This window comes from Eptesicus fuscus, chromosome 6 (genome assembly GCF_027574615.1).
Source record: "Eptesicus fuscus isolate TK198812 chromosome 6, DD_ASM_mEF_20220401, whole genome shotgun sequence".
NCBI classification, from domain to species: Eukaryota; Metazoa; Chordata; class Mammalia; order Chiroptera; family Vespertilionidae; genus Eptesicus; species Eptesicus fuscus.
The window spans coordinates 49,931,723-49,949,590 of record NC_072478.1 but is presented as its reverse complement, the minus strand read 5'-3'; the positions used below and the strand labels follow the sequence as shown (position 1 = coordinate 49,949,590).

Here is a 17,868-nt window from a genome sequence, read left to right as displayed (position 1 = left end):
ACCTAGGAAAACAAACAAACCACCCAAAATTGCTCTTTCTATATAAAATGTACAAAATTGCCTAAATGTAAGTATTATACAGAACTCTAAAGAATTCCCTTAGACCCTGTGCTACACAGAAAATAATCTTTATGATGGGTACGAGGAAAACGAAATACTGGTCTAAGCCAGCACTTCATATGTCACAGGCGAGTCTTCTTATACATGACCAGTCCAAGACCCAGAATCATGTAGAGTGATCATTGAGGACCTTCTTCCTTTGCAATGTTTCTTCACTTAGGCCACACTCAAGTCCAAACCATTGATCATCAAAATGTGGTCCCAGGACCATCTGGGAACTTGCAAGACTTGCAAATTATTGGGCACCTGTTGAATCAGAAACTCAGGATGGGACCTGAGAATCTGATTTAATAAGCCCTCTAGGTGATAAGAGTTATACCCTAAGATTTGAGTACCACTGCTCTAAACATTGTAAGGTCTCAGGCCCAACAGCCCAGGGGATGCCCCTGGGGCTGTAAGATGGCAAAGGTCAAGTGGACATGCTTGAGTGGGATTGGTCTTTGAAAATGGGATTGTGCCCTATGTGGCTGTCAGTGCAGTGTTAGCATAAACAAGCTTTCATGAATATGCAAGCCATCAGTGCCAGAGTTTACTGCGAATGAAACAAAGTTAGACAGCCTCACCTTTTGTTTCTGGAATTCCTAATTCTCCTTTCCTGGGCCAATGGCGGAAGTTGTTCATGCACAAAAGGAAAATTGGTTTCCTTAAACCAGGGCTTCTCAACCTTGCACTATGGACATTTCTTTTGTTATAAGGAGCTGTCCTGTGCATGTTGAGCAGCATCCCTGGCCTCTACCTTAGAGATGCCAGTAGCATACCCCAACCCCTTCCACTGAGGATAAAAAATGTTTCCAGATGTTGCCAAATGTCTCCTGGGGCCAAAATTGTACCCAGTTGAGAATCACTGACTTAAACCATTTCTTCAAAGTGGTAAAAAAAAAAAAAAAAAAAGGAGGGATGTGGCCGCCAGAGGAGCAGGCTTCCAGCAGCCACCAGGGTGACTTACGTTGTAGGACCGGCCATGCCTCTGTCTCCACTGCACCAGCACTATCTGGGCGATGATCAGGGTGGAGAGGAAGATCAAGATCATCTCCACGTGCATGGACTCGTGGCCCCGGTGCATCTTGTACATCTTCTCCTGCTGCAGGCTGGAACCAGCAAATGAGGTCATCCGCAAAAGTCCTCAACCTTTGCACATTTAGCGAAAAAAATAGGCTGGGCCCATAGGAAGCAATTAGAGATTTCAAATGTAAGGGGTTTTAAGCTTTGACTGCAAAGTTTTCCTAAAATTTTCTTGGTTCCTCCCTTTCCCCCAGGCTTGGGGAAGAGGCAGTTGAGAGGAGGAGCCCAAACTTATCAGCAAAGCCAATTCCTCTCAGCCCTTAGTTTTTCCATGTGTATTGACTTCAGCCTTGTCCTTTCAAGTTAAGTTATGCCCGCCTCCCCCCTCCAAAAAAAAAAAAAAAAATCACTGATGGGTCCTGGAAAGGCCTGGGTTCCAGTCCTTGATTGGCCAGTTTATCACCATATATAGTCTTTTATAAGTCATTTAAGGTCTCTGAGCCTCAGTTTCCTCATTTGCAAATTTAAAATAATGATCTGTCTGTACCTCAGGATTGTTCTAAAATTGCAAAGAACATATGTTATTTTATTTGTCAACTAGAGGCCCGGTGCACGAAATTCATGCATGGTGGGGTGTGTGTGTGGGGTCCCCTCAGCCCAGCCTGCACCCTCTCCAATCTGGGACCCCTCGGGAGATGTCCAGCTGCCAGCAGTCGGACATCCCTCTCACAATCTGGGACCACTGGCTCCTAACTGCTCACCTGCCTGCCTACCTGATGCCCCTAACTGCCCCCCCCCCTGGCCTAGTCACCCCTAACTGCCACCCCCTGATGGCCTGGTCACCCCCAACTGCCCTCCCTGCTGGCCTGGTTGCCCCATGCAGCCTGCTGTTAGGTAGTTTGGTTGCCCCTCACTGCCCCCCCTGCTGGCCTGGTTGCCCCACGCAGCCCACTGCTCAGTCGTTTGGTCGGCCCTTACTAACCCCCCTGCCAGCCTGGTCACCCCAGGCAGCCTGTTTGGTCGTCCGTTTGGTTGTTTCAGTTGTGACAGTTGCTTAGGCTTTTATATATATAGATAATAATAATTAGATTAAATTGATCTAATTATTGGCTGAATGTTCAGGTTTTCAGTTGGACTCTTGGTTTTGCACAATGGTAGAGAAAACCACTAAGGTGGTGTCATCTGGCTTAACTATAGCAGAAGTGGCTTTGAAGAAAGCCTGGAGCAGTGGTTCTTGACCTTGGCTGTAAGTTAAAAATCACAGTGCCCGAGCTGTACCCCAGATCAATTAAATGAATTAAGTGATCATTCAATGATCATACCAATTAAAAACACCATTGCTGGGTATAATGAACTGAATTGTGTCTCCCCACCTCTAACCCCAAATTCCTATGTTGAAGTCCTATTGCTCAATGCCTCAGAATGAGACTGTATTTGGAGACAGGGATTTTAAAGAGGTAATTAAGGTAAAAATGAGGTCATATGGGTGGGCCCTAATCCAATCGGGCTGGTGTCCTTACAAGAAGAGGAGATTAGGACACAAACTCACACAGAGGAAGACCCAGTGAGAAGGCGGCCATCCACACGGTAAGGAGAGAGGCCTCAGAAGAAACCAAGAATCACCGACACCTTGATCTTGGACTTCTAGCCTCTAGAACTATGAGAAAATAAATTTCTGTTGGTTAAGCCTCTCAGGCTGTGGCATTTTGTTATGATAACCCTGGGAAACTGATCACAGATTTCTAGATGGTGATCTAGGCATCAGTAATTTTTAAAGTTCCCCACCAATGTAATTTTAAGATACAGCCAAGATTGAGAACCACTGGCCTGAGGACGAAAGAGCAGTCCAGGGTCAATATTAGGGAAGAAAGGGGAAATTATGAACATTGCCAACCAACAACTTTATAAATATTGTTTAGCATTAATTTCATCTCCAGTGAAGCACCATCAGTCACAAAAATCTCTTAAAGTTTCCACTTATGGCTGGTTACGGTGTGCATTTAGTTAAGGTACCAGTCAGAAAACACTGCAGAGTGATCTTCTGTGTCACAAGATAGTGACCTTTTAAAGGTACTTGTTGGATATGTGGGTTTGGTCCTTCCCTTCACTAGGGTTTCTACAGAACTACTATATAGAGCAGAGCAGTGCCTCAGAAAAGGGCCCCATTCAAATCCCAGGGGTGCCCCCTGCTGGAGAATGTGCAGAAATTAATCCACAGAGCCTAGTAAATAAATATTCTTACTTGTGTTCAGCTTATTTGAGATGGAATCTTAGGGTGTTAATGCTGGAAGGTACCAAAGATGTACTGAAACCCTTTATTTATCAAACTAAGACACTTAAGTCCATTTCAGGTAAACATCCTGAGTAAGATCACATGGCTATTAGTCTCTGTGTTGAAGCTGAGCTTAGGAGACAAGAATGGTTTTTAGAAGCTCATTAAAAAATATGCTCATTCCTCTGAAGAAATGGGAAGTGAAAAAAAATAAAAAGGTACAAGAATTTAGTAATAGTTCTTACAGCCCCAAGTTCAAAATAGCTATTTAATATTCTACGTAATGAATAGATTTTCAATTTAGGCCATATAGATAGAAGAGTAAATCTCTCATCAGGCTAAAATAGGACTTGCATAGATATCAAACAAAACATGCTTTATGACATTAATCTAATATATATATATATATATATATATATATATATATATATATAATGAAAATGCATGTCAAAAAGCTAACCAATGTGGAAATACTTTGGGAAGTATAAAGTGATGGTATACAAATGTAGTATTTCCTATTTTGATTAGGAATACATTCCTGATTGATTACCATAACGCAAAAAAAGAGGGACTTTTCACTTTTATTTCATTTCATGTGGTGACAGGTAGCAGAACACAGGGGAAGCAGCATATGAAGAAAACCAGATGTATCTTGTGCCCAAAATAAATACTGAGTTGGCACTGCCTGATTTTGAAGGACATACAAATCCAGCTTTGTGGGGCGGCACAGAGCACACTGTGGTTTTGGTCTATACTACCCTTGGGCACGCATGGTTATGCTAACTCACCTTCTCTATCCTAGGAAATTTACAAATAAAATGACGGCTTCATTTAATTTCTCAGTTAAGATGGAAATCTACTTTTTTAGTGTAACAACAATAAAAAATATACTAATCACTTACTTCCACTCATCATCCGCAGAAAGCTTTGTGTGAGAGATCTGAAAAACAAAATGAGCCAGAATAATTTAGGATGAAAGCTCCAATAAAATGTTTGCTTACAAACACACACACACACACACACACACACACACACACACACACACCCCAAAACAGTAATCAGGTCATTATCCTATATATAAAAGGCTAATATGCAAATTGTCCCCTCAGGAGTTCAATCGCTCGCTATGATGTGCGCTGACCACCAGGGGGACCAGTGGCGGAGGCGGCTGGGCGCTGAGGGAGCGAGGGAAGGAGGAGGTGGGGCGGCAGGAACCGCTCGGTGGCAGTATGCAGGTGGCAAGGGAAGGAGGATGCAGGGAGGTGGGGAACCACGCAGTGACAGCGCGTGGGCGAAGGAGGTGGGGAACCTGATAGGCCCTGATCACCAGCCAGGCCTAGGGACCCTACCCATGCACGAATTTCATGGCCTGGGCCTCTAGTTAACAAATATTTGAGAACCAGATGAGGTGCCACTCAATCAAGGTTGTAGAGTGGCCTCCTAAAAAGCAGTATCACCCTGGCTTCTGGGATACAATGTATAAATCCAAGAACCCCCCCAAAAAAACATGTTTTGTTGGTATCTCAATTAGTGCCAGTGAGTAAATATCTCTAAGTTCAAGATTTTAGAGACAGATCTGACTAGAGGCTCTACTTGTTTGGAGCATTTTTGTGTCCTCCCGCTAGTTCAATTTCATTGAAGGCCTGGCCCCAGGGAAGGGGGTGATGTAGCCATGGCCTTGCAGACTGAGCTGGAGAGCACAGAGACCATCCTCAGGAAGCGCTTGTGGATGACCTGCAGTTCACCCACGTGCCGCCTTCCCTTGATCACTGCTAATGCACTATATTGGGCCATTTGAACGCTAAATGCCAATCATTATGCAGTCACCCAGGAGTCTGGTTAAAATGGAGATTTTAATTCAGGAGTTCTGGGGTGGGGACCGAGACTCTGCATTTCTTTCTTCCTTTCTTTTTTTTTGCTGTGAAAGAGAGGGCTAAGGGATAGCCTGGCCAAAGGGCCTGGCCAGGAAGCCTCGATTGCCTGCCTCGTTAACCTTTTATTGTAACAGCAGTTTGAGATAAAGTTTATCTTTATGACACAATCAGTAGGGGAAGTAATCTTGGGAGGACACATGTGTTTGTAGTGCCCTTTGCATTTCTTTCTTTTTAAAGATTAATTATTCATGGATTGACTTTTAGAGAGAGAAAGAAGAAGGGAGAGAGAAGGAGGGAGGGAGAGAGAGAGAAAAAAACACACGTTGATTTGTTGTTCCACTTATTTATGCACTCATTGGTTGATTCTTGTGTGTGGCCTGACCGGGGATTGAACCTGAAACTTCGGTGTGTTGGGATGATGCTCTAACCAACTGAGCTAACCAGCCAGGGCAATTTCTAATTGTCTTCCACGTGACACAGTGACTGTTGGTTGGTGGATCACGAGAGCTTTGCTCTTGGGAAAAGCTGTGAGTCCCTCCTAGGGCCAAGTTGACAGAGGGGCCATGCCTCCTGAGGGCAGTGATGCCAGCCTCAAGGGAGAGCAAACATCAGCAGTAAAGGCGACTCTACCAGTCTTCTGCCCCTCCTGGTGAGCAGTTTTCCATCTATCACCTCCTCTGGATGGTCTGGGTTTGAAACCAGCAAGGAAGCCCATGGAGTTTTCTTATAGCTTCCTCACTGTAGAGAATAAATCCCAAATGCATAGCGTGGTCCACAGGCCAACCACAGCCTGGCTCTCCCTTATCTTTTACTACAAACCTATAGCGTCGTAGTGTGTATCACCCGCCCCTGCCTTTCCCCACGATCGCTCCCCAATATTTTCATCACCTCCAAGCAATTTGGGCTGCAGTTCCCTCCATCTAGAATCCTTACTCCCCTCATCACCCACGTGGCCAGGTCTCATCCGTCCTCCAAGGCCCAGCTCACATGCCACGCCCCCCCATCCGCGTTGCCCATCCCCCACCCCCCACTCCCCTGCCAGGAACAATCCCTTGCTTCTTAGACATCCCACAAAGCCTCACTTGAACCTGTTTTGGGGACAATAATCTCTTCCTACCGCGTTTGAACCGGCCCTTCGGGTGATTCTGAGGCGCGCTCTAGTTTGAGAACCAGCGTCAAGCGTAATGTACACCCGTCATCCCTCAAGCTGTCCTCCTTAAGGGGAGGGAGGGAGAGGAAGAGAAATGGAGAGGAGTTGGGCTTCCTGGGGTGGGGTGGGGTGGGGATCAGGCGAAAGCACCAGCGTCTTCCCCTGGGTCCCCGCCCCTCCATCCCTGGCCCATGCACACCGCGAGGGGTCGGGGAGCTTGGAGACCCGTCGGCGCGGCCTCCCAGCCCCTGGGTGAGCCTGGGGACCCTGATGTGGTGTCCCTGCGGCCTGTGCCCCGCGTCCGGTACCTGGTCGTGCTGGGGGGGCGCCTCCAGCACCGCGCCGGCCTTGCGCTCCGCTCCCGCGGCCATGCCTCCGCCGCCAGCACCGGCTCCGAGGGTCTCCCCGAGTCCGCAGGGGACGCCCTTCGGACGCAGGAGCCGCGGTCGGGAGCCGAGCCTGTGGCTGCGGAGCGGCGGCCCCGCCCCGGGCTGTGCGGCACCCGGTCCGCGCGCGGGGAGCCTCCGGGCGCGCCCGCCCCTTAGCCCTCGGCTCCGCTCCGGCCTCCTCCAGAGGAGGGGAGCTGAAGATCACCGCCGCCAGCACGACGGGTGAGACCCTGTGGGTCCAGGGCCCCTCCGGAGCGAGGCGGTTGCCAGCCATCGTCGCGACTAAAACGTCCTGGGCGCTGGGCAGGGGCCAGCGTTTTTGTTCCCAGGTGACGGGGCTGGCGGACGGCCCAGAGGTCGGTAGGGAGAGCGGTGGGGAGCTGGGAGAGAGCAATGGAGAGGAGAGAGGGAGGGAGGAAGGGAGATCGCTTCTTCTCAGCTCTCTCCCCCAGAAGCATTTGTCAGAAGACGGTTGTCCAAATGCAGGGAGATTGAGCCTCTGAGCATCCACGACGGTGTTCCTTTCCCGGGGGTTCCTGCGCCTCTGCCCTTGGTTATCTGCAGTTTTCATCAGGGCGGGCAGCTCCCCAGAGGCAAACCTGGTCCCTCCCAAGATCACCAAGGGGAGAAGCTCCACTGTGGGGAGAGAACGCAGCCCCTCTGGGCCCCTGGCTGCTGTGGAAATCACCCACAGCTTGCCTTGGCCCCCTCCGCTTTTAGGGGACACTCTCCTTCCCCTTGGACCCAGGCCCACGCCTGGACTCGTGGTTGGAACAAGCTGGGTGGGACTCTTGGTAAGCCTTTAGGAATACTTGGGTGTTAATTTAGGGCAGCAGACAAAGAGGGAACACACAATCAGATAGTCTGACTTACAAAATACGGCCAACTTCATTCCAGTTTGTGATGGCTCGTTTTCCAAAACCTACAGAAGCTACGGGTGGAGAGGGACTCACAGATGAACATGTCCCTGCTATTGTGGAACTTTCAGCCTAGCAGGGGGTAGTGACAAATATCAGTAGAGTTTATTGTGGTAAGTGCTTCCTACTCTGAGTACTTTACCTGTGTTAACTCGTTCAGTCCTCATAACAACCCCATGAGGTAGGGGGTGTTATATTCTCCATTTGACACAGGAGAACACAGAGAGGTTGTCCAATTTCAAAGCTAGTAGGTGGTACAGTGGGGGTTTGAGCCAGAGAGGACTGACTCCATGGTTGGGCTCTTAACCACTCAAGAAAGGGGCTGCAAAGGCCATCAGGGGCCAGATCAAGAAGGTCTACGTACATCACTTTTAACAGTCTGGACTGTATTCTAAGGAGCACGGAAAGTCATGACAGAGTGGCAAGCAAGAAAATGACGTTACTAGACTTGTCTTTTCACTGCAAGGGTGGGGGAGGGATGCTTAACTAAGACCCAAGATAGCGAGACCAGTTAAAAAGCTGCTGCTGTAGTTCCAGCTAAAGGTGGCAGTGGCCTTGTGTGCAGTGATGGGATGGAAGGGAGATGGAGAGACATGGATGGAGCCAAGTGATAGAATCTACAAGACTTAACTGATCTTCAAGGATGGTGCCCAGGCATGTAGCTTGAGGAGCCTGGCATTTGGGCACATGATGCTGCCATCCCTGAGAATGGGAATTTCGAAAGAGCAGTTGATTTGGGGACAGAAAGATGCTGACTTCATTTGGACATGTCGCCTCCCTACCTGGCTTCTGGTCTGTCTTCATTTGGCAAAGGCCACCCTTTCTTTCTAGCCCAGAATGTCCTCAAATTCTTCTGTATTCTCTTGTCACAAGAATACCTTGTATGTGTTAAATTATTTATTGCAAAGTGGTTCCCTGTAGACTTCCTACCCTCTCGCTGATTGTCACTCATTAATTTTCCCCATTTCTTTTTTAAAAATATACTTTTATTGATTTTTTACGGAGAGGAAGGGAGAGGGATAGAGAATTAGAAACATCGATGAGAGAGAAACATCGATCAGCTGCCTCCTGCACACCCACTACTGGGGATGTGCCCGCAACCAAGGCACATGCCATTGACCGGAATTGAACATGGGACCCTTCAGTCCGCAGGCCGACGCTCTATCCACTGAGCCAAACCGGTCAGGGCTTTCCCCATTTCTTTACTACCCTTCTGAGGACACTGAACTGCCTTGGGCTGATGGTGCCACCTAATGGTTAGATCTTGCAGAAATCCTTTATTGTTTTGCAAATGATCTTTTTCAAGAAACTCTCTTTTTTAATTTCCTCTTTTCTCATGTCTTTTAAATATTTACAAATAAAATGTGCATTTGAGCCTAAGCGTTACAGCTAAAACCGGTGATTAAGAATGTCTTCAACCAGGTACAGTGCTGGTCACCTGGAGTAGGGTGGTGGACGGAGAGAGTCTAGACAACTGGTGGGGACTTTCCCTATATGTCAAAGGGATGGCAGTAGCAGATTCCGTCTAAATGGGGGTGTGCATGTGTGTGTGTGTGTGTGTGTGTGAGTGTGTAAATGCAAACCCTCCAGGCCATGCGGAATCCAAGAGCTTGTCTGATCTCAGAGACCAGTAAGAAAGAGGTACCAAAAGTTCTGCACGTCAGTGATTCTTGAGGTCAGGGGCAGACTGATTCATAGGGTCATCATTCCTAAAAGGAGAGGGACTCTGAAGACAGACTTACTTTGACTAATGAAATGGCTGCATAGAGATGACGAGGCTAACTCCCTTTGAGTCATCCCCCTGCAGCCCTCCCCCAGAGCCCGTTCAGACACTAGCCGCTTAGACAGAAATTGTACAAGCCGGTCTGAGGCCTAACTGCCAGGGTTCCTGACTAGTTTTCCCTGGCCCCCAGCTTCACTGGATAGACTTTTCCACCTTCCTTTCATTGAATCTGCCTTTGCTTAATTCCTAGTTCTCAAGACTGAAGGCTACTCAACTTTATTGTTTATCTTGTTCTTTAATTATTAGTACTGTAACATTATTGACCTCTACTCTTTTTCTTCTTCTCTTTTAATTCTCATCCAAGTATATGTTTTTATTGATATTTTGAACAGAGAGGAAGGGGGGGCGGGGAGAGCGAGAAACACATGTATGTGAGAAAGAAACATCCATTGATTGCCTCCCGAATGCATCCCTGGGGATCGAACCTGCAACCTAAGCATGTGTCTTGACCGTGAATCAAAGTCACCACCTTTGGTGTATGGGACGATGCTCCAGCAAAATGAGCCGCCCAGCCAGTGCAACCTCTACTCTTTTTTTTTTGGCTAAAGTGTGCAGTGTTTAGCTCTATTATGGTTACATGGAGTTTTGTGAGCTAGCGTGGCCCTAATCACCATTTATAACATCTCCTCTCTGGGAAAGTAAATTCTGCCTTTCAAACCACAGCTTTCCAAATGCACGTTTGGAACACAATCCATTTGTGAGCTGGGAACTCTATATTAATGTCTCTTGGCCCCGGGCAGCCCCGCGACCAAATGACATGTGGTTTAAGGTTCATGTAACAGCCAGTTCATTTAAATAATGTTAGCTGGAGCTCAGCTTTCAGGTTCTCAGGTTTCTGGTTAATTTGAAATAGAGGAGGCAGCGGGTCCCAGTGCTCAGGCAACAGTGTGGATGGGGCTCCCTGCTCCCCGTAGAGAGATGGCACATTCCCGCTTTTCATGGGTTGTCCTGCAGGTTTTAGGACGGAGCCTCTTCCGAGGGAAAGCTTTTCAGTCCTATTGAACAACTGATCTTGAAAGAAGAACTGCTTTTAAAAACCAGCTATACTTTCATGCCTGGGAGTTCAGCGAGGGTCATTCTAGTTTATTGAGTGCAGAGGCCCCCTCAGCAGGAGGGGAACCACATTTAAATCCTCCGTGGGGCCCCTTCCTCTCCCCTCCTCTACTTGTTTTCCTTTTCCGGTGCCTCCTCTAAGAAGTCTCATCTTTACCAGCCTGTCCCAGGCAAGCCAGTCTTTGCTGTCCTAACTGTAAAGAGTTAATATTTATTACATGCCCACAGTGCCAGGCTCAGCACTTTATGTGTCTGATATCGTTTAATCCTCAAAACGACCCCCAGTGACGGGGATCGCCGCCCAACATTTTACAGACGAAGACGTTTAAGTTAGAAGAGGTTTACTGTTTCAATCTAAGAACGCATAGCAGCGCCTCTGCTCCCTGAGCCCTGGCTTGTGTGGGAGCCCCACGGCTTCACTGGGGGCGCCCCCAGGAAAGCCTGTCCTGATAGAGACGTGGTCATTTCTAGTTAAGACCAAGGACTTGCCACCATGACTGCTACACCCCAGGTTCATTGCAAAGATCACACTGCACCTCTGTCCCACCAGAAGCCACAACCTCATGAAAGAAAAAACTAATGTTTCTATTTTCTCTTGACTTTAGATATGTGTCCTACTTGAGGGCTTGAAACAAGATCAGTTATAGAAGCAACACCAAAGTGTAAGGTTAATTTTTCCTAGATTTTAAAGCCTTCCGATGTATACTTCTGGCCCTACTTATGCTCCCTACCTGTGGGAATAGCTAACACTTGTTATAGTGCCTACTAATGCCAGGCATTTTATATATTTTGAATCCTCAAAGCCACCTGGTGCAGTAGGTGTGCTGTTATTATCATCCTCATTCACAGGTAAGGACAAATAGGGACTCTGGGCCATCCCCCTGCTTATGACAGTCCTGTTCTCTCACCAGGCTTTCCCAGATCCCCAGTGGGAATTCATTTCTCTCAACCCTTTGCTCCCGTAGCCTTTTGCATTTGCCTCTGTTCCAGGCTGCTTTCTGTCCCAGGTGTTGGTACATATGTCTTTATCAGCCACCAACTGCAAATGCTTGGGGAGCAGAGACCCTATTCTAACCATCTTTATCCCACCACTGCCTCTAGCACAATGCCTGGCCTGGGCCCAATGGAATTGGTGGTGTGTTCACACTTCCAGGTCATCATGCTTCTGCCCAGGCCTCTCACTGCCTCACAGAGGGAGAGTGAGGACGGGTGGCTTCCCCTAGTCCATGGCCTGCAGCGGTTCCTCCAGGAAGGAGAGAGGGCTATTGTCTCTGTGGCCACAGACCTTCCCATCCTACCCATTACAGGCCCATTGAGAACTCTGCACATCCATATGGACAAATAAGAGGCCTAAATTGTTCTCTTAACATTTTTTATGCAGTTCGGGATGTGCATGTACTAGTACTACCACTTGTTTTATAATGTGATGCCGTTAATCAGGACAAGACCATATTTTTGCCATCATTTAAAGGTGCTGAGATGTGGCTGGGAGAAGAAAGCAGTGGGAAGGGTGAGACCTGAGTCTGTTCCATTCTACCTGTTATCTTAATCCTTGTGTCGAATGAACATTGATTTTGGTGTTTAGCCACACAATTCTAAGAGTTTGTGGCTTGCCTGAGTGCTGGAGATATCGTTGTTTTTGTATATACAGTGATTCTAGCACATCATGTAATAGTTAGAATAGTGCACACATGGAAATAAAACACACATATTTACATTATTTCAGATGATCAGACAAATGGAATATCAGTGTTTTGTGTTGTTTGTTGTTGATGTCACCTTTTTTTGGAAAGGATGTTAATTATTTTAAGTTACTGAATGGTTATAAACAAAAATTTTGTGCCGGCCATGTCGAATTATGACTATTTATAAAAATTTAGTATCTTGGCATAAAATTACTTATGTGTATTTAATTTTTATAGGAAACACATTTTGCCGTGTCTCCAAAGAAGGGGAGTTTTAGAAGAAGCCCTGGATATGATAGTGGGCAATTCAACGAATAGACACTACTAGTTTAAGATTTTCCTGAAGATCTTATGGCTACCACCAGTCAAAGCGGCTATAGTTTTGGGGGCAACTTTAAGTGAACAACTCAAAGGAAGTTTTGTCCTGTTATAAATGTGAAGAAGGAAGGGCATGTGTGGTCTCAGTGCCTGGCAAGACTTGAATCGGGGTCCTGCCTCTACTACTGACTCTCTAAGTATTTTTGTGAAGGTCTCTATTTTCAACCTTAGTTGCTGTTGTGTCCATATTCTAAGTATGTATTTAAGGCATTATTAGTGTGTCATGAGAATGAAAAATCTCCTGGTAATGTGTCCTCTGGGTGAAGAATCACCAAAGAAAATGGTCAGAGCTGGTAACTTGAACATGAGAACCGATTTTTTACTGGGCTTGGGTGGGTTAATTACCTTTGCTTTTTAAATGGCCTGAGAAATGGAAAGGACACCAGCCAGTAACTACCAATAAGAGCTATTCATAAAAGGAAGAGAAGGTTGTGGAAGGTGAAGTTAAATTTGTTTGAATGCATGTTGATTTTGAGACATCTCTGGACATGCAGACAGAGATGTCCACAGAGACTAACCAAAGCTCAGGGGGAAAGTTAGAGACAGAGACAGAGACTTGGTGTTTGGCAGTGGTGCACTCTATAGGAGCGAAGAGCATTGTCCTGGAAGTCTGCAATGTGAGGAAAGGAGGAGGTCCAGCATTTGGTTGCTAGTCCAGACAAGAAGATTTAGAATCAAACAAATTTGGCTACAAGTCTCAGAACACATTCACTATGTGACCTTGAGCCTTGGGACATCTGCTTTTCCCCCCTTCCCCCCCGCCGCCATAACAGACTTGAGATACAATTCACATACCATACAATTCACCATTTTAAAGTGTATAATTCAGTGGCTTTTAGTATATTCATAAAACCATGCAACCCTCACTATTTAATTTCAGAACATTTTCATCGCCCCCAAAAGAAACCCGAGCTCATTAATACTCAACCCTTCCTCCTTCCTCCATCCCCTAGCAACCACTAATCTACTTTCTGTCTAATATAGATTTTCTGGATGTTTCATATTAATGAAATCATACACTATGTGGCCTTCGTGTCTGGCTTCTTTCACTTAGCATAATGTTTCTAAGGTTCACCCATCTTGTAGCATTTATCAGTACTTCATTTCTTTTTATGGCCAAATAAAATTTCATTATATGGTTATACCACATTTTGTCTATCTGCTCATCAATTGATGGACTTTTGGGTTGTTTCCACTTTTTGGCTATTATGAATAATGCTGATATAAAAATTCATATAGAACTTTTTTTGTGGATATATGTTCTCAGCCCACTTAAGTATATATCCATAGTACATTGCTTGGTCATATGGTAACTCTATGTTTAAGATTTTGAGGAACTGCCAAACTGTTTTTCAAATTAGCTGTACCATTTTGCTATCCCACTGGCAAAGTATGAGGGTTCTGATTTTTCCACATCCTCACCAACAGTTGTCATTATCTGATTTTTTTTTTTTAATTCTAGCCATTCTAGTGGGTGTGAAGCAGTATCTCACTGTGATTTTGATTTGTATTTCCCTAATGACTAGTAATGTCACACAATCTTTTCATGTGATTACTGGTCATTTGTGTATCTTCTTTGGAAAAAATGTCTAGATTCTTTGCCCATTTTTTAATTGGGTCATTAGTCTTTTTACTGTTGAGTTTTAAGAGTTTCTGTAAAAAATACATTTTAGATACCAGTTCTTTATTAGATATATGATTTGCAAATATTCTCTTCCATTCTGTGGGTTGTCTTTTAACTTTCTTGAGGTTATGCCTTGAAGCACAAAAATTTTAAATTTATATATTTTTTTCTTTTGTATGGTGCTTTTGATGTCATACCTAATCTCAGGTCATGGAGATTTACTCCTATGTTTTCTTCTAAGACTTTTATAGTTTTAGTTCTTACATTTAGATCTTTGGTCTACTTTGAGTTAATTTTTGTATATAGTGTGAAGTAGAGGTCCAATTTCATTCTTTTGCATGTGGGTACACAGTTGTCCTGGTACCATTTGTTGAAAGGACTATTCTTTCCCCCATTGAATAGTCTTTCTTTCTCCCTTTCTCTCCCTTTCTCTCTCCCCTTTCTTTCTTTCTTTCTTTCTTTCTTTCTTTCTTTCTTTCTTTCTTTCTTTCTTTCTTTCTTTCTTTCTTTCTTTCTCTCTCTCTCTCTCTCTCTCTCTCTCTCTCTCTCTCTCTCTCTCCCCCCTTCTTCCCTCCCTCTCTCCCTCACTCCCTCCCTCCCTCCCTCCCTCCCTCCCTCCCTCCCTCCCTCTTCCTTCCTCCTTCCTCCCTCCCTTCCTTTCCTGCAAAAAGCTTTATTGTTTCATTTGGTCCAATGCTTGGGAGAGGGCTTCAGGGTGGTTAAAAGAATGGCTAGTAGTTTCGGGGAGAGGCTCAGGTAAAAGCCAGACACCAGGGGAATGCAGAGGGACCTCTCAAAGGTCTCTGGGCTCCAAAGGCTCCTAGTCATGCTTGAGGGTGAGACTTTCCAAGAAATACTCGCCCAGCCCAGCCTGGCGGCCAGCCAGTCTTGCAGATCTTAGTCAGGTGGTTGCCCATCTTCTTGATGAGTTTCACCTCTTCATCCAGGAAGTGGTTCTCCAGGAAGTCATAGAGATGAGTGTCTGCATAGGTAGAACCCAGGGCCTGCAGCTTTAAAAGGGCCTGGTTCAGGTTCCTCTCCAAGGCCAGGGCGGCTTCCATGGGGTCCTGAGTTTTACCCACTCATCTTGGGCACGTCCTGTAAGAGAATGCAGCCACCGCTTGTTTTGCAACTTTAAGGGATGCTCAGCACCCTCACACTTCTCGCCTACCTTCTCCACCTACTCAGGGAAGAAGTGGCCCACACCCTCCAGAGCCACATCTTCCCTGTCAAAATAGAAGCCCAGAGAGAGGTAGGTGTGGGAGGCACTCAATGCAGCTTGGCCAGGAGGTTGACCGCAGCCTCCACCTCAGTGGAATAATTCTGACGAATTTGGGAGCTTATGGTGGTTCGGCAATAAGGAGTCAAGGTAGAAAACAACAACAACAACGGTGTGTTGGCTGGTCCTGGAGGTGGTTCTGAAGGTGGTGACTGGCTAAGACGTAGGAGGGTGGTCAGAGGCTGGAAGAAGGGGCGTCCCTTGGGTCTGTTCTGCCCAAACACTGTTGAAGCAAGAGACAGATCCAGGACCACCGAGGGTCCTCTCTTCCTCCCCCCTCCCTCCCTTCTCTCTTTCTGTCTTGGTACTCTTGTCAAAAATCAATTGATCATAAATATAATGGTTTATTTCTGGACTCTCAATTCTATTATTTTGATCTCTGTGCCTGTCCTTACGCCTGTACCACATTGTCTTGATTACTACTGCTTTGTATTAAGTTTTGAAATGGGTAAGTGTGAGTCTTTCAACTTTGTTCTTTTTCCAAGATTGTCTTATCTATCCCTGGTCCCTTGCAGTCTCATGAGAATTTTAGAACCAGCTTGTTAATTTCTGCAAAAGAGGCAGCTGGAGTATTGACAGGGATTGCATTGAATCTGTAGACCAATTGGAGGGAAGTATTGGCATATTAACAATATTAAGTCTTCTGATTCATGAACAAGGGAAGTCTTTTCATTTATTTACTTCTTTAACTTCTTTCATTGATATTTTGTAATTTCCAGTGAATAAACCTTGTACTTCATTTGTTAAATCTATTCCATACCTATGTGCTTTTTTATTCTTTTTATTCTGTGGTAAATGGAATTAACCTCATTTTTTAATTGTTCGATGCTAGAATATAATCTTTTATTGTATAGTGATCTTATAGCCTGTAGCCTTGCTCAACTCATTCATTAGTTCTAATAGTTTAGTGGATTCCTTAGTATTTTCTATAGGTAAGAACATGGCATTTGCAAATAGTTATTTTAGTTCCTCCTTTCTGTTCTGAATTCTTATTCCCTCTCTCCTCCCTCCCTCCCTCCCTTCTTTCCTTCTTTTTTCCTCCCTCCTTTCCTTCCTTTCTTTCTTGCCATAATGTGCTGGCTAGAACTTCCAGTAATATGTTAAATAAGAGTGGAGAGAGTGAATATCACTTATTTTTTCCTGATCTTAAAGGGAAAGCATTCAGTGTTTCACTATTAAGTGTGATGTTAACTATGGGTTTATGTAGATGGCTTTATCAGGTTGAGAAAGTTCCCTTTTATTCCACTTTTACCCTGAAAGGGTGTTGGACTTCGTTGAGTGCTTTCTGCATCTATTGATATGATCATGTGGAGTTTGGTCTTTATTCTATTAATATAGTGTATGACATTGATTAATTTTCATGTTAAACCAAGCTAGCATTCCAGGGATGAGTCCCACTTGGTCATGGTGTCTAATACTTTTAATATGCTGCTAGATTATTGAGGTTTTTTGCATCTATATTTATAAGGAATTTTGGCCTGTAGTCTTTTCTTGGGATTTCCTTGTCTGGTTGTGCTCTCAGGGTAATACTGGCCTCATAATATGAGTTGGGAATGTTGCCCCATCTTCTATTTTTTGGATGAGTTTGTAAATGACTGATATTAATTCTTTAAATGTGTGTTAGAATTCACCAGACAAGCCATCTGGGCCTGAGTTTTTCTTTCTAGGAAAATGTTTTATTAATAATTCAATCTCTTCACTTATTATAGATCTATTTAGATTTTCTGTTTGCTCTTGAGTCACTGTTTGCTCTTGAGTCACTTTTGGTATTTTGTGTCTTTCTAAGAATTTGTCAATTTTGTCTAGGTTATCTAATTTTTGGCATAAAATTGTTCATAGTATTCCCTTACAATCCTTTTTACTTCTTCAGAGTTGGTAGTAGTATCTCTTTTTTATTCCTGATTTTAGTAATTTGGGTCTTCTCTTTTTATTTTGGTCAGTCTAGTTACAGTTTTGTCAATATTCTTTTTAAATGTTTATTTTCATTTGTTTTCTCTGTTGTTTTTCCATTCTCAATTTTATTTACTACTGCTGTAACCTGTGTAACTTCCTTTATTCTGCTTGCTTTGGGCTTAGTTCACTCTTCTTTGTTTTTAAGATGGAAGGTCAGGTTATTGACTTGAGATTTTTTTTCCTTTTTTAATGTAGGCATTTATAGCTATTTCCTCTAAATATTACTTTAGCTGCATCACATACTTTTTGGTATATTGAGTTGTCGGTGTCATTCACCTAAATTTTAAACATATTTAGGACTGTGTTGTTTAATTTTCACATGTTTGTGAATTTCCATAATTTCCTTCTGTTATTTATTTCAATTTCATTCCATTGTGGTTGGAGAACAT

General features: G+C 44.7%; 1 protein-coding gene and 1 pseudogene across 1 annotated transcript in view; both read right to left on the bottom strand.

Annotated features, from left to right (window-relative positions):
* Window positions 1-1,231, bottom strand: part of RNF175 (ring finger protein 175) — a 28,196-nt gene extending 26,965 nt beyond the window's left edge. Inside the window, exon 1 of the mRNA XM_028151951.2 lies at window positions 1,067-1,231. Within this exon, the coding sequence (XP_028007752.1) occupies window positions 1,067-1,231 (165 nt within the window). The remainder of the gene's footprint in view (window positions 1-1,066) is intronic.
* A 13,836-nt stretch (window positions 1,232-15,067) lies between these two features.
* On the bottom strand, window positions 15,068-16,932 carry LOC129149242 (ferritin light chain-like; annotated as a pseudogene).
* Between the last annotated feature and the right edge of the window lie 936 nt (window positions 16,933-17,868).